General features: G+C 44.5%; 1 protein-coding gene across 1 annotated transcript in view; it reads left to right on the top strand.

Moving 5' to 3' along the window:
- The first annotated feature begins 404 nt into the window (after positions 1-404).
- The window catches only part of plekhm3 (pleckstrin homology domain containing, family M, member 3), a 43,041-nt gene continuing 16,759 nt past the window's right edge, over positions 405-26,686 (top strand). Inside the window, exons 1-4 of the mRNA XM_071903723.2 lie at positions 405-1,414; positions 8,166-9,314; positions 22,875-23,020; positions 25,128-25,321. Coding sequence (XP_071759824.2) covers positions 877-1,414; positions 8,166-9,314; positions 22,875-23,020; positions 25,128-25,321 — 2,027 coding nt within the window. The 5' untranslated portion in view covers positions 405-876. The remainder of the gene's footprint in view (positions 1,415-8,165; positions 9,315-22,874; positions 23,021-25,127; positions 25,322-26,686) is intronic.

Genomic DNA, 26,686 nt, shown 5'->3' with positions numbered 1-26,686 from the left:
TTTTATAAAATGAATAACTGCATTTCTATTGGCCTTTATGTTTACACTCGGTATCTTTGTAAGGATCAGAGCAAACTGTAAGTCTGTGTTCTCGTTGTACAGTTCATCCTGTACGTCATTCCTAAAAAACGTTTGACATGCTTCCTCTTTTCTGTTCCTTCTTTCTCTCTCGCTTTGCTAGAGTGAAGCCGCAAACAGTCTCCATCTGATGACATCACTGCCACCTGGTGTGGATTCGAAAACAACATGAACCTCGCTGTTGATCATTAATTCTGACTAGCCACGTCCTCCTCCTCCATTTGTTTCTTGCCCTTCAACGGGGCAGAGTTATGTGACTGCCTTGGTAGCCAAAAGCTTGTGTATCTAGCTAAGTAGTGCAGCATGCTGCCCAAATCGGTGCCATTTGGAGAGTTTCTGGCTGCTGCCAGCCCTTCTGTTTAGTGTGTTAAGCTCTGGCATAAGGCCCCAATAGCTTTCCCCCTGGAGCTAGTAGACTACCAGAGACGTCGCATTAAAGAGGAAGATTGTAACCCTGGATGAAGGCCCTGTCTTGAGGGGAAGAGCAGCACTCAGCCTCAGACAGCAGATTGGTCTGTCTGTGAGGCCTTCAGGCTGCTTGGATCTTCTTCATCCCTACCTAGCTTCAGACCCTCACCCAGACCAAGAAACACCCCTGTCTTCTGCCTTCACTGAACGTCCTAGTGTTTTGTGTAGGTTGGGAAGGGGAGATACCCCACATAGCCTTATTGTCCCCTTTTTTGTTACCAGAGCGCGGGCGAGATCTGGATGTTGCTGTCAGGGATTTTGCGCCCTTCCTGGAAAGCCATCTAGTAGTGAGATTTCCTGCTCCAGGGGAAGGCCCAGCCTGGCCCAGCCATGGAGGGTCTCGAGGGGCTTGACATGGTGGGGGACATCAGCCCTGCCTTGGAGGCCACCGAGGACTTCATCCACTGCCTAGATGGGATACCGGGCCAAGGCCAGAGCCAGGGTCAGACCGGGGACCTGCAGCCCTCCAGACAGCCTAAGCAGCTCCGGGAGGCTTCCAGCGCGGCCCTGGGGAAGCTGAGCTCCAGCGGGGTGTGGGGCCTGCTGGCCAGGGAGCAGCCCGAGGTTGGGCCCCTAGGCCTGGCCTGGGCTGACCACCAGCCGCCCTCGGCCTTCAGCGTGTTGGGGCTGGGTATGGGCTTGAGGCATGGCAAGAGAAGCCGCGCGCGCTCCACCAACGACCTGGCAGCCCATACCAAGGACTGTAGTAATAACACCGCCAACTCCTCATCCAACTCCGTCTTCAAGAAGGGACACAACCGGTCCAGGTCGGACGTCAACTACCGGCCGTCTGCCTACACTGACAACGGACTGCCCACGGTGGACTGCAACACTCTGAAGAACATGGTCCTCAACCACCAGCGAGAGGGTGAGTTCACATAGACAGTGTGTATGTTGGTGTGTGTCTCTGTGTGTGTGTGTGTGTGTGTGAGATCAAGTCGGGTCAGTATTGAATTTGTGTGTCTGTATCCCTTTCTCGTTATCTTTCATGGTGACCTATTTGCTTATAGCCATACAGACATTAGGCCTATGATGCATATAATTTTGCATAGGCAGGTAATTTTTGCCTTCTGTAGAACTGCTGATGTGAATACAATGCACCTTTTGCACATCATGTATATAAGCTGTAAATTCATATACTATATTCATATTCTCTCTCATTTGTGTATATTGTACATATCTTGATATTTTTCTAATTTGTTGTTTCATACTGCATATATTTCATTTTTTTGTTATGTTTTCATATTGCTCTTCATGATTGAAATATCTTTTTTTTCTTTGAGAATGTTTTATTGCATGCAACGTTTGCACCATGGTAATGCTGAAATTCATGTTTTTTTCACACTTTTCATTCATACATTTCTACTTAATATGCCATTGACCCTTATGTTTAACCCCTCCCCCATATTTTCTTATTTCTCTTAAATTTTTCTTTGCTGTATCCTATTGCTATTTTCCTGCTGTAAGGACCACATTTTCAGGGACTTCAGGGATCACTAAAGTTTCATTTCATCTTAATCTTTTCTCTCTCTGGATTTGCCCAACTGGCCATTAGTGGCATGGAGAGTTTTAGTACAGCCTGCTTGAGCCTCGGCTCACTGAATGAGATGTCTCTTCCTCTTTGACCGACTCATATGAAACGTGAAGTATTCTTAAGCCTATGGCCAAGTTAGAAACATGTCCCTCTTCTTTTGATGATCATTTATCAGCCTTCCAACGCTCTGAAAGCTCCCCAAGGGATTGAAAGGTTTTCAATGGAAGGAAGACCTGGACTATTTGTGCAGCGGATAGGTGTGTAGGTGTAGGCTGTACTTCTGTTGAAGCATCCTCAGAGAAAGCAATAATGATAGAAGATTGTTATGATGATGATGATAACTTGAAATGACACAGCTGTGCTATGACAGTCACTATTCAGGCGGAGAGCCATACACACACACACACACGCACACACACACACACACACACACAGAACCCTGTTTGTTTGTGTGCTTTTGGCCATCTGAAGGCCTAAGGAGATCGTAAGGGATCCTAAGGGATAATAGCTTGTAATCCTGTCAGCAAATGGACTCAAATGAGGCGAGAGAAGAGGGAGCCCAATTATCCAGCTCCTGATACTAGCAGGATTATTTAGTATTAGCATATGTGTGAAAAGGCATCAGGCTATTTAGTTTGGCTCGATGTGTATTGAAAGGAAAGAACTAGGGAAAGGATGGTAATAAGCATAAGCCAGAGTGATTTAGCTCGGCCTAGCTGTGTCTCTTCGTTCACATTGAAAGAAATGGTTCATGTTTCACTTGTTATTAGAGGCAGCTAGGGATTTTAGATGATAAATGGAAATGATCATCATTATTACATGTACAATACACATGTATATGTACACAGTTTCTAGGACTAAACTAACAAAGAGGTTGTGTCTGTAGCCTTCATTAAGCCCTGTATTCAGTCACTGCCCTGTGGTGGCAACTGACATAGTCTCATTTTATTAATTTTTTATTTAATTTTTGTTTGTAAATTGTATACCACATGGTTGCATGACACTCCTGTTATAATTTTATAATGTGTCTAGATTAATGGTCCATGCAAGACAGCAGCTTGTATTGTTCACAGTGAAAAAGATGCATCCTTTTATTCAAATTTTAAAGAGTATACAAGTTAATCTTGTTATTATAGAACTGGTCAACTCACCAGTTTGAATTATTAGCCTTCTTCTTCTGTACCTAGGACTCCAAACTTTGAATGTTAATCAACTATTAGTCTTCTGAACTGAGTGAAGTAGAGTAAAAAGAAGAAGAAAAGAAGAAAATCAATGATCAAATGCCAACAGTATCTGTCTGCTGTAGCAGATAGCATAGCTTGTATGTATTGCAGATAGCATAGCTTGTATCTTGTCATTCTCTCCGTCTAATCACCCTATAACCTGTCCTAGTGTTGGCCGGTCCTAACCAGACTCTTTGACCCTTTGACCCCAGGAGTTGGGGGATTCTTAGATGTTGCCTACAGCGCTAGCATCACTATTGAGGAGGCGGGTGTTGTTGTGATTGGAGCATGTTGTACATCAGGTAAATTCTGTGTGCTTACCACCTTAATGACTCTGCTTACCCTCATTTGAGTGACTTAGCCTATCTGGCAACCAATAAAACATAATGCTCAAAGGTTAAACACATTCCAATTGGAGCACATTGTTCAGCTCTGTCGCTGGTTTCTAGACCGTCACCTTCCACCTCCAGCTGGATGGGAGGACTAGCTTGCTAGGCTAGTCCTAGTTATGTTCCAAACTGAAATGACATGAACTGGATACAAACATGACACTTATCTTCTGCATACAAGCCAACATATATCAAAACAAATTAATGTTGTAGAATCAAGTGACTTACCTTCTCAAGGAACCGTAAAACTCGGTATAAATCTACTAGATCCGAAAACGCTTCCATGACCAATTTAAATCACACAAAAAATTGAAATGGAAAATTATTTCCAAACAACTGCACTGAAAAATAGGCACAAAAGAGGCAGTGACTTTCAAAGTACAATGCACAGACAAAATTGCAGTGGGTTAAGTCTACCAGACCTCACTGCCACAGGTATACAGTATGTAAGCTATCAGCGGGTCCTGGACCAAACCACAAAACCTATTTCTAGAAGCTTGCCCCCCCCCCCAGAGGCAAGCTTAAAAATGTGGTATCGTGGGAACCCTGACAGGTTATTGGACCCAATGGCATATTAGAGGTGACCTCCTATGTAACACATCACGCACGACACACACACACACACACACGACTCACACACAAAAGCACACATGTCCCTTTCCTCCCACATTCCCACCCTCACTCAACTTTCCCATAATGAGTCGGTGCATTGTGCTGAGTCCCAGGTGACACACACACACAAACACACACACTCACACAGGCCTGTATAGATTTCTCCAGTGCAGTTCTGACAGGTCTAACAGTGATGGATGTGTAGGTTGTAGCTGCCAGGATCCGCCGTCCGACCTTCAGCTGCCATCTTAAAGCCTCCTCTGCCGCCATAGGCATTTTGCCTCCTCATTAAGGTGGTTGATTGTTGTCGAACGTCATTAGGGCACACTCACACATTTAGACCTCCAGATTCAGGCTGCCCCAGAGACACACCTAGTTTTATAGTGCTAGCTATTGATTTGTTCATTTATTCCAACCTTGAGCATTTAGAAATATGATTGTAGAAGTGGTGCTTTTCCTCTGTGCACTGTAATTTGGTCATGACTTCATCCTCCTATGATTTTCATGTACAGCTCTTTAATGTTCATATGTTCCACTTAGTTTTGCCTCCAGCACAAATAGAAAACATTTCCAGTCTTCATGTACTTCGGTCTCCAGGAAACTGTGGGAGGCTGATAGACTGTAAAACCCCACGTGATATTATGATTGGCTATCTAATCAGCGGGTGTGGCTGCTTGTCTAAGGCTGAGGAGAAGAGTGGCTTTCAGCTGCTCGCCTGCCTTGGGATCTGAGGAGAGCAGCTGCATGGCAGAGTTAATTTGCAGAGCTGAATGTGAAGTTGTGAAGTGTTACTTTTGGTCGGAGGCCTGTGTGCGCGCGCTGAAGTCTTGAACTTAGCGTATTACTGGAGTGTGATCTCAAAACATAGCGGGTGGAGATGAAGGCTAATTGAATAGAGCAGTTTCCCTCACCACACACACACACACACACACACACACCCTAATTCTTATCTTGACTCCCCCAAGCGTGAAGACTGCCAATCAGCCAGACTTCATTCCGACTAAGCTTATTTGCATATTCATTAGTCCCTTAAGCAAAAGGTTTGTTAACATGCAAAGTCCAAGATTTGCGGTGACACCGTGCCTGTCGCTGTTTGCTATAAGATTGATGAGGCGCTGGACTCGCCACCCTCTAGTTAACAGGGGCCGTGGAGGATTTAGCACTGCGTTTCCCCACTTAAATGATGTAACACATGTAAAGAAGAAGAGATGCAATATCTGCCAATTAGACTGCTTTTGGTGGGGGTTTACACTTTATTCAGTTTGGAGATTAGGAGGAAGTGGGGATAGGCCGTTGTAGCTTATTTTTGGGTAAACCTGACTGTGTACTTACTGACTGGGTCTCAGTTCAACAGTTGAGGCTCATAACATTAGAACAAGTCTTGTTTTACCTACAGTTGGTGGATCATAGTGGCTGTGCTCCCATATTTTCCTGGACGCCTATGAACCCCTCAGGTGAAGTCCTCCCTGCAGCACATTACAGCCCTCTAGACTTCATCTGATTGCATACACTTTATGTTGGCATGTTCTTTGTAGCAGGTAGTTACCTCTTTTTTTAATGGAGACACAGTGGGTTGAGATGGATTGAATTGAGACATTTAGTAAAGACTTTCTACACTAACCTGACTTTCTCAGGTTAATGTGTGGTTTCAGGGCCTGGTGTGAAACATTGCACCGTGTATGGGCACGGTTTGCAAATATTTATCCAGAGGTCAACTTACATGTAGTTATTTTGCTTTTTGAGGTTATTCAGTTACCTGGCAAGTTGAATCAAGTAGCCCACACCTCAAGCTGACCCATATTTGCTCCCTAGAGGCCACACTCCATACCATATTGTGATGCTGCATTCACATTGTGGCGGTATGCAGAAACGAGATGTTTATTGTTTTCAGAAGGAGAACGGTGATAACCTCCTCCAACCAGAGCATGTGAGCGGAGCGGAGCGGGAGTGGGAGGATTTTGGGTGGAGTGGTGAGCGAATTTTTTAAAAAGCTGGAGCGGCGCCTTATCTCCCGCTCCATCCCACTCCAATTTCGCTCCGGTACCGCTCACACCATGTCGAAGCATGCCCGAGTCCGACCCAGAAATGCATCTGCGCAGAATTAGTCTGGCGATGCCAGGCTAGTGTTTAAACTATAATTAAAATACAACGCAGCTTTTTTCTTTTTTTGAGCGGAGTGGTGAGTGATTGGAGCGGAGCGGGCTGAAATCTGTGTTGAGCGCGGAGCGGTATGGAGCGGAGCGGCCGTGAGCAGCAGTGAGCGGAGGACCGGAGAGAACTGACAGCTCCGTGAGCGAGGAGCAGAAGTTCTCACCGCTCCGCTCCGCTCACATGCTCTGCCTCCAACGCTTGCGGAAAGTGCCGTCTACTGCCCCTGCAGATGCAATTTGGTGACAAAAGTTTACTAGAAAATAAAACTTTGAGCTTTCCTCTTCTGACTGAAAGCAGAAAAAGATGCAGTGCCAGTGCCAAATTTAGGTTTGGCTGGGCTATGCCAATTCCCTGCTATGCTTCCTATTTACAGTGGCAATCAATTTCTGCAAAATAGACATTTTGAAATTAAATATTGAAAATGAACATGAACAAGAAGACAACTGAACAGCAGTTCAGTTGTCTTCTTGTTCACCAAAATCACTTTGAGAAGGCAGTTTGCCCTTGTGGTTGACTGACATCCGGCGATGCCGACCAACATGGCTTTTTATTAGGCATTTTTCAGGCCGCAATGTGAATGCAGCATAACTCTCCGCAGGCTGGCCAAGTGCTCTGACCTAGTAGAGGTCGGTGCCCACTGTCTGAGTCTGAACCCTCCTCAGTTAAGGAGGAAACTCACAGACCAGATTCAGAGGAGGAGAGGGGGTGAGACGGAGAGAGAGGAAAGAGATAAAGGAGGGTAGAATGAAAAGACTGAGGAGTAGAGAGTGAGAGAACAGAGTGAGGGAGGGGAAAGGGCAAAGGAGAGCGAGGGCGTGCCTCCGGCCTTCAGATTAGGAACGCTCTCCTTCCACCGGCCAGTTTGCTTAGTGGGCTCTTTAACAATGCTGTTTCTTCCTGCCTGGGTGACAGGAAACACTCCCAGAGGAGCCCCTGTGCACAGCTATCTCTTACCAAAATATCAACGCTCACGTCTGAGCCCCGAGCTCTGATAAACTGCCTAGCTGAGGAAATTGGCCCATCAAGATTAGGGCTCCTGAGATCCGTGAGAGGTGTAGGGATTGAGGTGAAACGAGAGAAAGAGCTGTGTAAGCAAATCAAGAGGGCGAAGGACACGGTCCAGTGCCAAGGATTTGGTCTCCATGTCCAAGACTGTGGATCGCAAGGAGCCAAGCGTGCTATGAAAACTAAGAAAATATTTTGCTGTGTGAGTTCAAACTATAGATGGGGGTGGTTAAAGCCTAAATCTAATTTTCCTTTAACCATTAGCCCACAAGCACATAGGCTATTAGTTATAGTTTTCTAGTCAGCAGCAGTGGTAGGAAAATTAAGTGTTGTTGAAGGAGGGCCAGTCATATTGATCCAGTGACAAGGTAGTAGCATCAAAATGGTGACAGGCAGATTTATTGTAGCAGTTTTGTCTGGCAGGCTCTTTCATTGGTGTCTGACCTGCTGTCTTTGCCCTCAGAAAATCAGATAATCTATACCTGGTTGCCCGCTGATGTTCTCAAAGGCAAAGGGTTAAAAAATATAAATGCTAGATGTCTCAAATGTAGTTAGACTTTCAATGTAATGTGTGTGTGTGTGTGTGTGTGTGTGTGGTGTAAAAGGTTTACACATATTGCTCATCTCTGTCCCATCTGTCCCTTTTTTCTCCATCTTCCACTCTCTGTCCTCTCCTTCTCCTTCCCTCTCTGCGTCCCTGTTCAGCTGATAAAGGCAGCAGCAGTGGCAGCGTGGTCAAGCAGGGTGAGATGGAGCAGCGTGAGGGGCCCCGGGGCCGCTGGACCCCCTGCCATGTAGAGCTGACACCCTGCGAGCTCCGCCTATACACCCTGGACAGCAGCGCCAACCGCCAGCTGGGCACCGCCTACTCTCTGTCGCACTGCCAGAGCGTCACCTCACCAGCACCCAGCACCCAGCCCGGCCAGAGCACCCAGCCCGCCGACCAGCGCACGCTCCAAGCCTTGTTCTTCAACAGCACCCGGCTCCAACTGAGGGCGGCCAGCCAGTGGGAGGCCATGGAGTGGAGACGGCTGATGTGGGAGAGGGTGCTGGCAGCCAAGCCGGTGAGGCAGCAGCAGCAGCAGCAGCAGCAGCAGCAGCAGCATCATAATAAGACTGGAGTGGAAAATCAACAGGTCCCCAAGTTTCCCGCACCCATGTCCCCCTCCTCATCGCCCTCCCCCTCGGGGCTCGACACCAGGCCGGACGGCGACGGCGACACCCCCACCCCGGCAGAGGCCGCACCCTCTCTCCTCCCTCCTCCTGTAGTCCTGACCAGGCCCACCGCCCTGCCCTTGTTCACCCAACACTACCAGGACGTTCTCAAGGCTGGCCTGCTCTACCAGCTAACGGACCAGAACAACTGGCGGGCCTTCACCTTCGTCCTGACCAGATCTGCTCTCCAGGCCTTCCCTACCGAGGGCCGCGGGCCGGTGTCTGAACCTGTGCTCAGGTATCCGCTGGCCTCCTGTGTGGCCGTGCAGCACGAGCAAAATACTGAGAACGGAGACCCATGGACCGGGGCTTCCACTGATCCCGGGGACCGTTTCCAGGCCGTCTTCCCCAAAGAGGTTCTCCGACTTCGGGCGGAGAGTCAACTGAAGGCCCAGGAGTGGGTGGAGGCTCTGCGGGAGGTGGTGGAGGCCCAGAGGCCCGCACAGGAAGAGGGACGGGAGTCTGGGGAAGGACCTCCAGGCCTCCAGGGGGTGCTGTTGAGATCGAGACCGTCCAGAGAGAGGAGACAGCGGGAGGCCCAGAGAGCCAAGCGGCAGTCGGTCACCACCAGTTTCCTCAGTATCCTCACCTGTCTGGCCGTGGAGAAGGGGCTCACTGCCCAGAGCTTCAGGTGTGCAGGTGAATGACTAGCACGGACACACACACACACACACACATACACACACACACACACAAACACACACAGAAGATTACAGGGTAATGAGAGTGATAAAATATTTGCCGAGCTGTTATTTTACTCATTCCTCCTGCCGTTTTTTAGCCAAATAAAATGGAGCTGTGTAGTTTGGTCAGATGTTTCCAACACAAATGTCACCGCAAAGCTACTCATTGCTACCAATACAAACAGTGTTGAAAAGTTCAACATGGCATCCAAAAAGGGCAAGAAAATGAGGCGTTAGGCCAGAGAGGAAACTCTGTGCCTCAGTGTGCAGGATCTAACTCTCCTGATGGACTTTAACTTCTGCCTTCACCTCACTGGCTCCAAGAAGGAGTGTATGTCTAGGTATACAGTAGGTGGGTTCATACCAGTTAAATTAGCAAGAGCCTTCTCAAAAAGTTCCATGTCACAGACAAAAATAAACTTGTGTGATTCATTGGCTATCAGGAAGTAACGCTGCAAATGAGTTAAAACCCATAATTATCAGACCATCTACAATTCATAACAGTAGGTTACCTGGGGCCAGATTTACTAGCGGGGGAAAATTACAGACACGCTCACTCCAGATGGAATTCAAATTAATTAATAGCTCAGGTAATAATTATAATTACCCTACCAACCCTGGAGAAACGAATCCCACCTAATTGGGACTATACACCACTTGTCCCTACATGTCGTTCCTTACTTAAATCTCACTGTTGCTCAACATGGTTTCATCAAAGTTATTTTTACAGCCCCTCCCACCAGTGAGAAGTAAACATTGACTGGAGAGGTGATTTATCAGAATACTGCTGGCGCCTCTCACCCACTTTCAGCTACCGCCAACCACAGCGCTATATGGCTGCTGTGTTTAGATTTAGTGGTAGGTCAAACATGTTGGGGAGGCTTGTGTAAGCGCTGCTATCTGTGCTAATAAGCACGGCAGAGGGCGGGCATACCTCACTAAGACTATGGTGTTAGTTTGGCTACAATCCCCCTGATTTCTCCATGTGTAGCCATCACCAGTGTGATAGGAAAGGAATAAACTGATCAACAACAAACCTTTGACTTTTTTGAAGCCTGGTTTGGGATTACAAGGTTGATAAGCAAAGAAACAAAGTATAGAATTTCAGTGATGCCATATTCATATTAGTCTAATGATGAATTAATAGGTTAGTCATGCCTTACATGTGATTCATGATGGCTCAGTCCAGCAACAATCCAACAACAAAGTCCTTTCTGATTCAAAGAGTTGAGGAGGTGTCCTGGTAGCTCAGTTGGCTGAGATGCGTACCATGTAATCATGACGTCCCGGGCTTGAATCCAGCCTGGAACCTTTGTCGCATGTCATCATCCCTCCTCTCTCTCTCTCTCCCACAGCCTTTCCTCTTCCTCTCTAGTGTGGACTAGCTAATGAAAGCAGAAATGCCAAAAAATAATAAAACGTAATTTGATGCATCATAAAAGCTTAGTTGGTTAGTTGGTTAGTTGGTTTTGGATTGATTTAATTCATTTAAATATATTTTGAAAATGTAATAGTTGGTCCTAAATTAGTCAGGCAACTTGAAAGTGGTGCTTTCTCAAATTTGAATATAGTTAATTAAACCCAATAAAGGAACAAAATAAATATTAATACATGTTAATGGATTCAAATTGTACAGAAAAGTGCAGTTTAATTTCCACATCCATATGCATCCATCAGTATGCCAGGCCATACTGATTCTTGAGGAGTTCAGAATATCTGAAAATGATTTCACCACATGGTGATAAAATTTGTCTTTTCTGGATAAATCAATAATTAACCTTTTGACACGATAACATTTGAATGCCTCAGTGATGTTGAGTTCTGTTGCACTTCATGATGAATTACAAACTTGATCCATTGTATAAGTGAGTGAACAGGTTATAAATTAACACACGGTACCTGATTCGGTACACAAAATAGCAGATAGGTAACATATTTCTATCAAAAATGTATGTATCAAAAATTTCTCGAGCAGGTGAGCAGAAAAGTGCGTTTCAGACACTGCTGATGTTTGTATCAGACCAGGAGAGATTTTTCTCTGCTGTTGTTTTACAGCCTCAGTTAACAGAAATCCTGGTGAGGTCAACCGCTCGGCCTCAACTGAGACCTGCTGTCATGTGTGTTTGTGTGTGTGCATGTGCATATATGTGTGTGTTCATTCTGTGGTAGCTAGTGAACTTCAGTTTGTGACACACACACACACACACACACACACACACACACACACACAAACACACAGATACAATGTGTGGTATTGCCCATGGAGCTTTGCGGCTTCACCTTTGGTGCTGCCTTTGTTGTGAGTGGCTTCAAAAAGGTCCGTCAGACGGTTTGCGATCAAGGTGTGTGTGTCTGGTTTGTGTGTGTGTGTGTGTGTGTGTGTGTGTGTGTGTGGGATGTTCACCAGCTCTTTGAGTTGAGGAGCAGCCTCTTGTTTCACCTTTAGCAGTCATGGAACCCACCTAACCTTCCTCCATTCACCACATCATCACCCCATGACCACTGGTCATTACAATATGTTTTTAGAATGGCTAATATCTTACTATAGCATTTCTAGACCTGGATTTATGTTTTATGTTTCTATAAACAAAGAAAGAAAACAAGGCATCAGTAAACATGTTGTCCCCAATGAAATCTGGGTCAATCAGTAACAAATCTGTCACCTTGTGTATGTTTACTGTGTGGGACAGGGGGAACTGAAGAGGAGCCGTCACTCAGTGGACTGGACCTTTTGAAATGTTCTTGACTGACTGGTTATTACATTTGACCTGTAATTGTAGCGCCCCCCTTGGGCCAATCAGTATCATTTTCAAAAATGCCCGAACGCGGTGGGGAGATGCATCATTTCCTCAAATTTGATTCACATTACTCACATCGAGTAGAGTGACAAAGAGGGAGAAGACAGAAAAATAAATAAATTACAGGTAAACCTATATGTCAAACAGTTATGTGCATTAGTCCTTAAATTTGATATGACGTTTTTTCTTCCATCCATCCTATCGAGCAGGCATTCGTAGGACACTGTCTCTATGACGACATCAGCCCATTCCTGTAAGTCGGGGGTTTTGGGTGTTTTCCGGTATATGATATTCACCTTTTTCTGGATCCTGGACCATTAAAACCTCCCGCCCTCCTCTCTTAGTCCTATTAATCTCCATACCAGGCCATCTGACAGCGCCATAAATGGCAGGCGGCGCTTTTGCTCTCCCTTGGTGTGAAACACGGGCTTCCTCTCTTTCTCTCAGGAGGGCTTTGAATAATCGCTGCTCTCCTCCCCCTTTTCATTTGTAACAACTGGCTTATTAATGCAGGGGCTGTTTGAAAGGCCAGCTGAAACAGGAACAAGGACAGAGGCCGTCTGGGGGCAACTGATGATAATTGGTAGGCTTAAAGCGCTGGAGGAGAGGGGAGAAAAATGAATGAATGGAAAAAGAATGAAAGCGGCGTGGGGATGCTACAGTGGTCAGCGCGGATGGTAATTGTTTGATGGAGGGGTTTCTGGACAGAGCTGGATGAGAGGGACAGCTGGATACATCCACTCTCTATACAGAGCACACCTCTGTTCATTCCGTCTGTCTGTTTCCCTCCTTTTCCTCCCTTCCTTTCTTCCTTTCACCGGCTCATTCAGACTCGCAGTTGCACTGTTCTCCCTTACTGTGCTCACTCAGCTTTTTCCCCTGTTTTGGTCACTCTCTCTCCCTCTCGCTCTCCCTCATTTCTTATCTTACTCTATCCACTCTTAGTCTCCCGGGGTGTTTGCAGGCCCTGAAAAGGTCTTAAATTGTCTTAAATGATACTATCTAAACTCAAGTCCTTTAAAGGTTTTTGATAGCATTTTAAGTCCTACATTTATTGTTAGAGGTCTTAAAAATATTGCAGTTTCTTGGTGTGTCAACCCGGTTACGCAGACTTATGTTTTCATAGGTCTACAGTTTTGATTTGTTGTTGTCATCAGTTGTTTTCATGTTCATTTCAGCTCAGAAATTGGTCTTATATTTCACTCTTAACTGGCATTAAAATGATCTTAAAAAGTCTTAAATTTATCTTGATGACACTTGCAGACACCCTGTCTCCCTCCTGCTTTCTCTTTCTGTCCACTGCCCTCCGCTGGCTCTCATCTCTCCTCTCTCGCTCCCTGGTAGAGTGCCAGCTCCTTTTCAGTGCCAACTTCTTCGTGTCAGTCACTTCAGGCTGAGAATGAGGAGTTGGGGCCGGTCTGTTGTATCGCACTTTAATTGCTCTGTGCTAAACAAATAGTCCTGGCCTCTAGCACGCTGCCAGAGGAGTTAGTGTTAGAGAGGAGCGGAGGGGGGAAGGTTGGAAGTTGGGTTAGACTGATATATTGGGCCAATATTAGCCTTTTATTAAAACCAGATATCGGACAGTTATGATTCAGTTTGTTTGATTACATATTTCTTGTATAATGGATCAATACTACACTGGCTGTCTGTAGGAAGCCCTTAACCAGAATTGATGCATCATTCTGATCAGATTGCACACAAATGTTTTTATTATTGTTATTATCCTGGGTTGCAATGGAGAGTTTTACTGTCTATTGTGGTCTAAATGCGGTTTGAGAGGTTTTTTCACCCTGCTTTTTTGTGAAAATTGACAAATTGAAAGTTATTTAATAAAGTCTGCACAAAATATTGACTATCGGCAGCTTCAATCCAAAGATATCGGTATCTGGCTTCCAGTCGAACCCTAGTTGGAAGTGGTTGGGTAGGAGGTTATAGGAGGTTATAGAGGGGATATATAGGGATGACTGGAAGAGGGAGAGGTCGTCCAAAGATAATGGGAAGGTGAGGAGGAGGGACAAGAGAGGGATGGACCATAGAGGAAAAGAGAGGAGAGAGTGAATGAATCGTTTCATGTCAGGTTGTGGTATATACTTATATCATTGTTTTGTTTTTGTTTGCTGTCCTATTATATCTGCTGCTGCGATGACTGATTTTTCCAACAGGAATCATCGTTTCATCTTACCTTACCCTATCTTACCTTATGTTATTGCCAAAGCACCAATCAGACACATACATATTTCCATCCAAATTTTTAGTTTTTTTTAAATGTTGCAAAACATAAAATGCAACTAATGTGTTTTTCCGTCAGTTGGATTGAAGTGAAGAACACATCTACTAGAAAAAGTCTCTCAAGTATTGATTAGTTCTTTGGCGTCAGCCACTGTTGGACATATTTCATGTTTTCATCTGAAGACACAAACAAAGAAATACACTTGGCAATATTCTAATGCACCAACTAATATTATACAAATATTTATACAGATATGACTTACACATGGTAGAAACAACATGTATGACATTTCTTGGAGGTCATGGTGGACAGATACTGTATTTTACAGACATTTCAGAACATCCAAAGCCACTTTTGAACTGTTGCGCAATGAAGTTGAACCATTCATTGGGCCGATCATGCCAAGCCTACATCATTATTTATTTGACGGATGCTGTTTCCATTGCCAATTATTGCATCTTTTTGCAATATTGTGGAAATGTTACAGAATTTTGCCATTTCCATTCAAATTTTCTAATTCGTTACATCATGATTTGCAAAAAACACCCAGCTAATAAGAGGTTTCACGTGTGAATGTTGTCGTGGCATTATTTAGTTAAAATCTCTCAGATATGATTGAAAACACATGACCCCTCCTGTGCCTCTCCACCCCCCCCCCCCCCCCCTCCCCTCCCCCACCCCACTTCTTTCCGGGGCCGCAGTTTGTCGGCCCCTTAACGGCTGGATCCTCCCAGGGTGTTGGCGGGGGTCTTTTGCTGGAGCTCTGGGAGAATGTGGATCCTTTCAGCTGTTTCTTAATCACACTGGAGACCATTTAAGCTCAGGCCTAGTTAGCACTCCCGTGATGTGTTGAAATGGGACTATAAGGCACAATGGGTAGAAAATGCAACAAAACAATCGTTTCCCCCTGCTTGGCCTTTCTCTGCTCTGCCCTTTTCCTTACATCTTGACATACTCTTTTTTTGCCCAAAGAGACTCACTTGCTTTTCTTTTTCTAACTCTATTGTTCTTTTGAAAGAAAGCTTTTGGTAATCAACTCATCTACCATGGTTTCCACACCTGTATTGGGAAGGGAGGCTACACTGTTGGCAGCATGTTGGAGCACTAATTATGCAGGCACCCCTTGGGGCAATCAGTAACAAGATGCATCATCCCTTTTTCATCCAAATTGGACTGGTGGTGCAGCAGTTATGGCCTCTCAAAGTTAGAAATTTTTACCTTTTAATTATAGCGTGTCCATCAGGCCAAACTGTGGGTGTGTGAGGTGTCACGTTTGAGTTAAAAATAGTTGATCTTTGATTAAAGCGCCCCTATTAAGCCAATCCGTGTAATTTGTAAGCATAGCTGGATTTGTGTATCAAGTTTCCCACCCCCACCCCCTTTTTCTTTTCTATTCTATTGTATTCTGTTCATTTTGTCCCCCACGCAATGAAATCGGGGTCTGATTTTGGTGAAACTTGATGGGATGATGTTTTTTGGCACTGTGTTCCTACGTTTAAAAATTACTCTGATTGGCTTGATGAGGACGCTGATTAAACGTCAAAATTTCAAACCTTGAAAGGCCATAACTGCTACACCACTGGTTCTTTGCATGGTTCTGGCATGAAAATGGTCAAATTTAGAGTTATTGCATATAGGCATGAAATATCAGGTATCAGCAGCTTCAATACTAAAATATTGGTATTGGTATCGGCCCTCAAAATCCCACAAGACTTAATTCATCAAACCCTAATTCATATTCTATTGCTAACCTGAGTGCATATGTGATTGTTCTTATAAGGAACCACTATGCTAAACAAGATCTCTTGATGATAGGAACCTCAGTGTGTGATGTTCAGTACGCTACGTTAGTTTCCAATGATTTCCCTTTGAACCCGTTTCAAGTCCAGCCTTTGCATATGCATGCCACACCCATCCATACATATAGAGTGATTGGTCATTTAAGATCAAAATGTAAAATGTATTCAACTAATTAAACATGGGAGTTGCTGTGTTTTCCATTCCTTTTGAAGGAAATGGTTAGTGTTCGTTTGAAGCCCCACCACCCCTTCTGTATACACACACACACACACACACTTTGTGCCGAGTGTGTCCTCAGGTTTGCGTGACCCCTGTCATTGGGCTAGAGCAGATTCTCAGGCCCCCCAACAGACCATATGAATCCATGGGGCAGAGGGGCTTCGGATGGAGTGGGAATCAGTAGATATGGGGGAACGGAGGAGGTAGGAGGCGGGTTCACATCAAAAGGTGGACAGTGCCTCTCTCATACACACACGCACACACACACACACACACACACACACACAGTCTTTCTCATGCTACTCTCCCATTTGTGCACGTTTTCATTCGAGTGTTTGGTCGGTGTGAATGAGACACATCAAAGCACAGGGTTCTCTCGTCTTTTCTGTTATAATTCACACACACATACACGCTCGCATACACACACACACCATACACACACACACACACACACACACACACACACACACACACACACTCACTCACTCACCAATGTCCTCTCAAAGGTGTGGTGATGTGAACCACTGGCGGACAGATGAAAGCATGAACTCCTCTCCCCCTGATGTCATCTCTCTCTCTCTCTCTCTCTCTCTCTCTCTCTCTCTCTCTCTCCCTCTCTCTCCCCTCTCACACACACACCCTCCCTCCTCCCTCTCCCATACACTCACACTAGGCAGGGCAGAGTGACCCTCTCTCACAACAGAGAGCCGCAGTACAACCGACAGACCTTTGAGCCATGGTTGAATTCCCATTCATCTTTCCTTCTGTCCTTATTTCTCTTCTTCCCAGAAAGACCCATAAAAGATCAGAGGCAAACAGAAAAACTTGCATTGAACCAGCCTTTTAATCAGGATGAAAATGGTACAAAAATAAGAAAGTAGTGGTAGTGAAGTTGGTCGTTGTTGCTCTGTTTTAAAAGAACAAAGTAGCAGTAGTGAAGTTGGAAGCAGTTATTACTCATCTAATTCATCAAACCCTAATTTATATTCTATTGCTAACCTGAGTGCAAATCTGATTGTTCTCATAAGGAACCACTATGCTAAACAAGATCTCTTGATGATAGGAACCTCAGTGTGTGATGTTCAGGACGCTACGTTAGTTTCCAATGATTTCCCTTTGAACCCGTTTCAAGTCCAGCCTTTGCATATGCATGCCGCACCCATCCATACACATAGAGTGATTGGTCATTTAAGATCAAAATGTAAAATGTATTCAGAAAATTGAACTAATTTAACTAGCAAGAGTAAAATTCTGGGGGAAACACTACATACTTGTCATTTTTGGGAATTTGTTCATTAAATTTAAAGCATATATTATCAGCTATGGGTAGCTTCAATCCAAAAAAATTGCCATCAGCCTTCCAAAACCCATATCAGCCGAACCCAATTTTAAAGTCTTTCCGCCAGCTGCAACAGCAGATCTGGAGTTTCTTTCCCTCCACTACTGTTCGTCTGGTTTCTAGTAATGTCCACAAAAAGCTTTTAATCTTTACTGTGATTGGCTAGATCAGTCATAAACAATGTGTTTATATGAGCTGGATTTTTATTGTCATAAGGGAAGAAATAACTTCCATAGTCTGTCAGCAATATCTCCTATTGTGCCATTGCAAGAAGCATTACACAATATCTGCATACAGAAGCATGACAAACTACTGCATAAAACTGCTTTTACAACACAAGAAAAAAAACTTTTTTTTTTCCCCCCACAGCGGAACCAGCAGCCTTTCCCTCATTGGTTAGATCCACTCAAAGGTCCTCTCTGCTCATTGGTGAGGGTCAGAGTGCCCTCTGTTTTGTGGTGGACTGGTTGTGGTTTTGGTCAGGATCAGGTCACCATCAGGCTCATATACCTCATGTTGTTGTTATATTCTATTTCTTCTTCCGTAGTGCCAGATGCGTTTGGGATTGTTGCTGTTAAGGCTTTATTGTTTGGTCTCTGACTGACACAGTAGCCCAGATCAGGCCTCCTCTGTCCACATTATAGGCTGCTGCAGCTGTGGGAGCCGACCATATGCAACTGGGGACTGTGTGTGTGTGTGTTTGTGTGTGTGCACATGTGTGTGTCTTGTCCACATGATATAGAAGCTGAGGTTTAGGTTAGAAGTTGTTATTCGATTTGCATGTGTTTTCAAGCACCGTGCATGTGTGTTTTCCTTCCCTCAGTCGCAGCAGTGACAGCAGTGAACCAAACTGAAGCCATGTTTGGCCAGCTAGGCAGCGCGGTGGTCAGCTCCTTCCCAGAAGTGACACAGTGTTTCTCTGACTGTTGACCGTCTCTTCTGGCCAACTGGGTCCCAACCAGTGGATTGTGGTTCCGTGAAAGAGCATCCACACCAACAACAACCTGTGCTCAATTTTGTAATTAGCCCAGTAGATCTGGGTGACGCACATGTATTGAATCATAGGTCAGTTACTAAGATAAGAGTAAGACAAGACTTCATTGTCCCTTGTTTTCCATCTCATCCTATCCTCAAGCAGTAACTTCCCCCAAAGGAAAAAAAAATACCCATACAGCATAGCACAGTGAAAATGGATGATACACTAGTATGTGCTGATACTTTCTAGATTCTTGATTATGATCCCCATCCGCTGCCATGTGCATTTCCCAACTCTTCATTAAGCTTCTTAGATCATGCACTTTAATAGAAAAACAACACAGATGTGGTCTCCTGTGTCTGCCAAGGCCTTGAGTTAATTCACTAAATAACAATGTTTAGGTGTTTCCCCTAGCTGGGGACACACTACATGACTGAACAAACTGTAGAAAGACTGGACATCACACACTTAGCCACTGGCTTTCATTGTTTTTTTGTTTTTTTTTCTGTCTCGCGTAGCAGAGGTACACTTGCCGAGTTGGATTCGGGAAAGACACACTTGATGACCGGTTATATTTGGGGAACACACACTTGACGACTGGTTGGATTTGGGCAACACACACTACTCGAGTTCTAACACCATGCAGCCCCCAAATCTGCAACATAGAACCAATACTAACACGGAGGTGGAACAACTTGCTGCTGTATTTTTATCCCTTTTCTCTTGCTCACCTCTCATTGGTCGGTCTCTGTTCCGATTTGAGTGGTTGGCGAACTTGTACAGGAGTACATCAAGACTTGTCCTGGTTAAAGTCGTAAAATCCAGCATCCATGTTTGAAATAATGTTGATGATATTACCTGATCAGGAGGTAAGGGATTTAAGTCCTGAACCCTCAAACACTGCGAGATCATCTGTACAACTGCCACAAACTATCGCCTACTTGCTCTGATCTAGAAAACGTCTAGAATCGAGAATCATACTACCAAATCATGCTCATAATCAGCCTAAAAGAAACATGTAGTGTGTCCCCAGCCTAAGCTAAGCATCTGGAGAGTTTCTTGGAGTTGGCCAATGTTCCCTGTTTTCTAGGGAAGTCCATGTGCTATTTGTGGAGCGAGGTTGGATGGTGCGGCTTTGCTGTACGGTGCTAGGCTGATTACAGGACAGGATGGACACATGACACCCCGCTGCTTGGTCCTGTGGTTGAGTCCACTACCAAAGACCTGAGACCAACAGAGTGGAGTTTTGTCTTAATAGGAGGGTTACATTGAATAGGGTAGGTTAGTGTGTGTATGACAGAGAGAGAGCGAGGCATACACAACACATTTTTGTTTGATAGACAGTAGTTTGTCATATGTGTGTGTAGATGTGTGTATTTCAGGCTCAGGGCAACACATGAAGTCATCATTATTTCTATCTTGGGGTCGCTGCTCCACACTAGCCTCATGTTTAGATTAGACCCAGTTGGTGGATGCTTGGGACTCAATCCCAACCACAGCTGGTGCAAGCTACCAGCCTTCCAAAACCCTGGCTTTATAAAGTACTGGTTTGAGTTGGGTTGGCAAAGGAGGAGACGGACACTCTCGTTCGCTCTCTGCTTCCTCTTAAGCTCTCATTCACTTTGTTTTGGAAAGAGTACTTAATTGATACTAGGGGAGAACCAGTGTACTGGGTTCACTATATTCCATCAAAAAACACTAACACTGCCAGTTTCTATTCCAGTGACCTCTGTGATTACTTTATTATTTTTTATACTTGATTTATACTTGATACCATGATTTTTGTCATCTTATGAACACATGCCATGTGGAAGGAAGCTGCAAGACTAGAAGAGCAAGCTTCCAGGTGACAGTGAAAAGCAGACCTTGGCAGTAGGTGGTTAGTATAGTGCTGAATGTACAAATTCAGGCTGCATATTAGGCGCCGTCCCTGGGTGAAAAGGCGTGAAAATAGGGAGTCCCACATCATGTAATACAAGAATGATAATTTCTATGCTGAATATCTTTTTGTCTCCTATTCTGCTTGCATGGTTCGCTGGTTCATAGTTACAGTACTTTTCATTATACAGGACTGCTTAGTTGTGTCTTACAAAGTGAATAGGCAATAACTTGCGTCTCCCAAATAATCATGTAAACAGAGAGCCCAGTGAGATGAAGAATTGTCTCACTTTCAGGCAGCCCTGTTCAATAAATCTAATAGCTAAGTTAACGCGAGATCGTCACACAGCTGGAAAATGGGTTAAATAATCAAGAGAAGCGGCAGTGTTGGCACATACAGTATGTAGATCATAAGAAGGAAATCTAGTCTGTCTGTATGAAAGTAAGTACTTCAGCTTTAGGCTAGTCAGTTCTTCAAAGTTTATTCACTGGAAGTGGCTGAAGCATTCAGCTGTAACATTTTCCAGTCCACTTGCTTCTCCCCCTCTCCTCTCGCTACCTGACCAGCCACACATTCTCATCATGATGACTGTCTTCTGATTGGTCAACAGCTAAACAGGGGAGGCTTTTGATTGGTCAACAAGTCAACTTCTGCTGTGCATTAAGTGCGCTACTCTCTAATGGACACGTATCCGTTGAACCATTTTTATGAAGCTCAACAAAAGTGAAAATAGCTTTTAAGGAAATCAGTTTTCTGCAGATTAGATTTGACTTGATTGAACGTTAGTGATAGAACAGACTTGGCTCAAGACAATAGAGAAATAAGTTTTTCTGGATTTAAGCACAAGTTGCCATGGTGGGCCTATCATCCAGGCTGTGTTTTGTTGACTGGTGCTCCAACATGAGGCCTTTGTGAGATAAAACAGGAATTCGACTCATGGCTGATTAGAGCATTGTCTGGCTCTTCAGATGTCAGATCCTAGTTTAAGATAAGAGTATAGCTGGGCAAACTTCTGTGTTTTTGTCTGTCTTCATCTGCTCTGTCCTCGTTTGATCTCTCACTCTTCTTCTCTTTCACGCTCTTTTCTTTCTTTCCTTCTATCTCTTGCTGCCGTCCTGCTCATTCCTTCTTTCTTTCTTGCCCCTTTTTCAGCGTGTCATGTTTTTTGGGCTGAAGCACCACTGACAGCCAGGCTGACGCTGCACACCTCTGCCTGCCTCTTTCTGTCTTCCTTTCATTTTTTCTGTTGCTGTCCAGGCCTCTGTTTTCCAAAATCAGGATAACAATCTTGCTTTTCCTCTCTTCTCTCTTTCTCTCCGTTTCCTTTCTTCCTCCCGGCCCCATGTATTCCGAGATCGCGTGGATAAGGGGACACCTGTCACGGTGCTGTGGCACTCACCTGTTTGTGTGTGTGTGTGTGTGTGTGTGTGTGTGTGTGTGTGTGTGTGTGTGTGTGTGTGTGTATGCAGCACCTAGGACCGGGTGTTTGGGTGAAGACAGGAACTTTAAAGAGCCTGGAAGACAAAGCAGGCAGCAGTACAACTAACAGGCTGAATGGAGCAGAGGATCTGTCGGCCCTTTCTGTCTATAAAACACTTTCTCATTGAAGTCTCCTGTGTTGTGACTACAGGGAGAATCAAGAAGACCGTCTGATCTAGGTGATAACTTCAAATACGGCCATGTAGATTTTGGCAGACTTGGCCTTTAATATTGGCTGCTGCACCAAAAACAAATAATAATTTTTTTGCTTCAAGTGTTACTGTTTTGGAAGCCATTTTTAATATGAATGAATCTGTGTGTAAAGTTCTTTTTTTTTTTTTTCAGTTTATGTGAGTGATGATGAGAGACCAAATTACCTTAATGGGGGTCAGAGCTCCTTTCAAACTTTATTATCTGTGAGGGGCAGGCGTTATTGGTTTGCCTGGTTGGATATGGATTAGTGTGGCATTTAGTGGGGGGCCATAAACTGACACATATTAACACCAAGTTAAGGCAATACTTGGACAAAGACAAACAGACTTCTTTTCCCTCTCCAATGATTAGCTGTTCTCAACAACCTGCTTCCCCTGATCCAAGTCCCATCCCTTCCCCCACCAGTTCCCAGGCCAGTGGACCGCTACACCTGAGGTTGGCTTGAGCAACAGGCTGGGGTCACAGACTGATTACAGACTTTCAGACACTCTGCAGAATCATATAGTATCCTAAATATGTTTGATTACTAAGATGTGCGCAGACAAACACACACTCAACCAAGCACTCACTCTCTCCCCAGGTTGCCAGCGTCCGGTCGGCCTCTCCCGGGGCAAGGCCAAGGTCTGCTGCTACAGCGGCTGGTACTACTGCCAGAGCTGCCACCAGGACAACTCCTTCCTCATCCCAGCACGCCTGCTGCACAACTGGGACACTAGCAAGCACAAGGTGGGACTGGGAACACACACACAACAATATGAAAATATCTACCATCCTACCACACTTTATTTAGACTTTACACTTACTTAGACTGATATACTATGCATTTGCTGATATATGGGGCCGATAGTGGCCTTTTATTAAAAATTGCAGGTCATAAGCCAGTCCATAACCAATATGTAGTTTGATTGATTACATATTCATTGTAGAATTGATCAATATTAAACCGGGTGTCTATTATTATTGTTATTATTGTTAGTAGTAGTAGAAGTAGTTGTAATAGCTAGTATTACCCCGGGTTTCAGTGGTTTTAGTGTCCCATGATGGTCTAAATGCTGTTTCACAGGCTTTTCCACCCTAACAAGTGTAAAGTTCTGCAGGAAACACTGACTACATGTAATTTTTTGCAATTTTTTTGGCATTAACTTGGTCACATGTAACAATATTGGATATCAGCACAAAAAGTGTAAAAAATATCAGCATTGGCTCTCAAAAATCCATATTGGTTGAACGGTAGGTCACACAAAGACACGCAGTGGCTGTCCTCTCACACAAGCTGCCCTTTCCCATTCCTGGTAGTATCATTCCGATAGTTGTTTTTCTTGATATTGCCACAAATGTCAGTCATCAGCTTTGTCCATCATTTGAGTTCTGACAATTCAAATACCTGTTCCTTTACAAAGACAGCCGAGTATTTACATAGTGTGATAGAGGGAGTTCTCCTTCATCTGCATCTGATGCATCAGTGCTGTACACACACACACACACACACACACACACACACACACACACACACACACCTCTGGACAGACAGACTGACCTATTTAGGTTATTAATCAACTTAGTTGTACTTTGCACATCTGTGACTTTATTGCACCGGCAGATTCTTGTCACTTTGTGTTGCACAATCTATGCTTCACAACATCCAACTCCGTGCCATTTTGTTCAACCTACTCATGATTGTGACCCTATGGCACACAGGAGTACTGTTACATTCCGTCCTACACCTAGTCTGTCAGTCCAATATTGTTTGTGGGTCTCGATCTGTAGGTCGCATGGCAGAGGCATTGACAGACTCTCACATTGCATTGCAGATTGCATCAGTTTGTGTGTTGACACTACTATTTCCAGGAAAACAGTCCACTGCTTTCCCAGTAATAAACCCTGAATCACCAAGGACATTAAATCCCTCCCTTAGAGGAAATAGCAGGTTTTCTGGGCTGGGGGATGAGGAGGAAGTCAAGTGTGTTCAGAGGGAGCTGAGGAGGAAAATAAAGTAAGAACACCTCCAGGGAGAAGATGGCTCACTTTGCATCAGAACAGTGTGAAGGATATGTGGAGTTAGATGAGGAAGATCACTGGTTGTAAGTGGCCAGGACTGATGGTGGAGGGGGAACCAGGCCAGGGCAAGTGAGTTCAACCTGCTTTTGAACACAGTTGATACAGGGACACACCAACTAACCCCGTCCCCCAGCTTGGCACAACATCCTAATGGGACCCCACTTGCCTCTGTCCCTCCGCCCCACCTTCCACTCCTGTCCCCACTGCCACCCAAGTGAGAAAGGAGTTAGGAAGATTCAACTCAAGCACCTTGTCACCTCATCTGTCTTGTCTCTCATATATCTCATCAATATGCAAAGGTAGTCTTTGGCAGCAGCAAATAAACAAACAGAAATTAGTTCTTTAATTGCCAGGAGAGGGAGACCTATGCATCAAATTGACTTTGTACGTGAAGGTGAACAAGTCAGGAAAGCTTTATTATTGAGTAGGCACAAGTTACAGCAGTTAGAGGAAGATGGGAATCAGAAATGTGAGCAGACATAAGCCAGCAACTTACAGCCCAGCCAGAGATAATCAGCACCAGTCTAAAACCTGACCAATTCTGAGTTGCCGTTTACCTGCTCTCACCCATTCCTTTTCCTCTAACATCCAAGCTAGGTTTCTACATGTGCTTTCCCAAAATAGCACATTAGATAGCAACATCAGATCCTGTGCATTGTTAAATGTCTGTGTCTGTAATGTGTCAGCACCAATTACCCGAGTCAAATTTCTTGTGTACCCGTTGTCCTTGGTGAATAAAAGTGATTCTGATTCAGACTCTGCTGTGCGCCTGCAGGTGTCTAAGCAGGCCAAGGAGTTCCTGGAGTTTGTGTATGAAGAGCCCCTGCTGGATGTACAGCAGCTCAACCCCTGTCTGTATGAGCACTGTGAGCCTCTCAGCGCCGTGCTGCGTCTCCGCCAGCAGCTCCAGTCGCTGCGAGCCTACCTGTTCAGCTGCCGAGCCACCGTAGCCGAGGACCTCCGACGAAGGTAGGGGCTTACTTGGGGGTGGCGGTGATGGTAGTGGTGGTGGGGTTAGATGGGGTAAGAAGGTGAGCTTGTTACAACACACTTATGCAGGGTTTCCTGTAATGCTTTACAGTCTAGAAACAAAACAAAACCCAACAAAACAACAACCCTGCCTTGACTGGAAAATCCTAAAGAAATTCACAAATTCCGTCATTCATTTATTTATTTTCATTGAGACCAAAGCAATGTTGAACAAAGCATCCAGCTGTGGCATCTGCTGGCCAAAAGCAACATTGTGAGCACTGAGTAGCAGATTATTTTGCTATGTATCATAGTGAAGAGCGACATTGATACATTGTTGTAGTTGTAGTTTTTATTTCGCGATCCAGAGCAGGAGACAGTAATGTACTATTCTGTTCATTACTATTCACTATTTTCACTATTCAGATGAAAATCTCTTATTTCCAAAGTGTCAACTTTTCAGGAAGAAAAAGAGCCTTGTTTTAAGCTTGATGACAATGCATGTTTGACATTTTACAATGGGTTTTGAGTTTCATAAGCCCAAGAGGTTGGAGAGTTTTCTCAACCCATAGAGGAGCATTCGATTGAAGTGAAAACATGAAAATCACTATAATTGGAGTTACAAGGTTTTCACATGACAACATGTGTTTGTATGGGGATGATGATATTTGAGGTTTGTGTATGTGTGTGTATATACAGGTCATGGTGAGGATGACCTACTAAGAGCAGGTGGACTATGGTGAAGCAGTGTGGAATGTAGACAGTGTGTCTGTGTCCAGTTGAAAGCCCTCTCTGTTGATTACCCGCCACTTTGAAACTGTGAACATCTGAAGGGTCATGTCCTAGTGTGGTCTGTGTGTGTGTGTTTGTAAGAGTATGTGTATGCATCTGTGCATGTGTGTATAGTGCTATGAATGAACTGTATCTGTATGCATTCCTGTGCATATATAGTGTGCATATACATACAGCGTGTGTGTGCATGTGTGTATATGTGCATATGTGTGTGAGTCAGGGGGAATGACTGTTTATTTGAGAGGGGTCCCACACTGAAAGCGCTGTCTTGTGAGCTGATGAATGGTCCTTGCCCTGGTGCAGGTCACTAACATATTCCTCCCCAATAGGCCATTTCTGAGAGCATCAACCACCTCAGCAGACTGGAAACTACTTTTTGCCCTTTTGCTTTCAGTAATTTTTTGTGGTTAATTAACTATAAGCCATTGGGAAACCAAAGCAATATTTTTAATTTTCTATCTAATTCTCTCTTATATGCACAGCTGATGTAGAATGGTTTGACCTATAATGAACTTCACTCAATCAGGCCTATTTTTGTGCATCATACCATGTTTTTGGCGTGTGATACTTTGT

The sequence above is a fragment of the Centroberyx gerrardi genome, chromosome 10, assembly GCF_048128805.1.
Source record: "Centroberyx gerrardi isolate f3 chromosome 10, fCenGer3.hap1.cur.20231027, whole genome shotgun sequence".
Classification (NCBI taxonomy): Eukaryota; Metazoa; Chordata; class Actinopteri; order Beryciformes; family Berycidae; genus Centroberyx; species Centroberyx gerrardi.
Note: the sequence above shows the minus strand (reverse complement) of the source record. Positions and strands in the feature narration are given on the sequence as shown.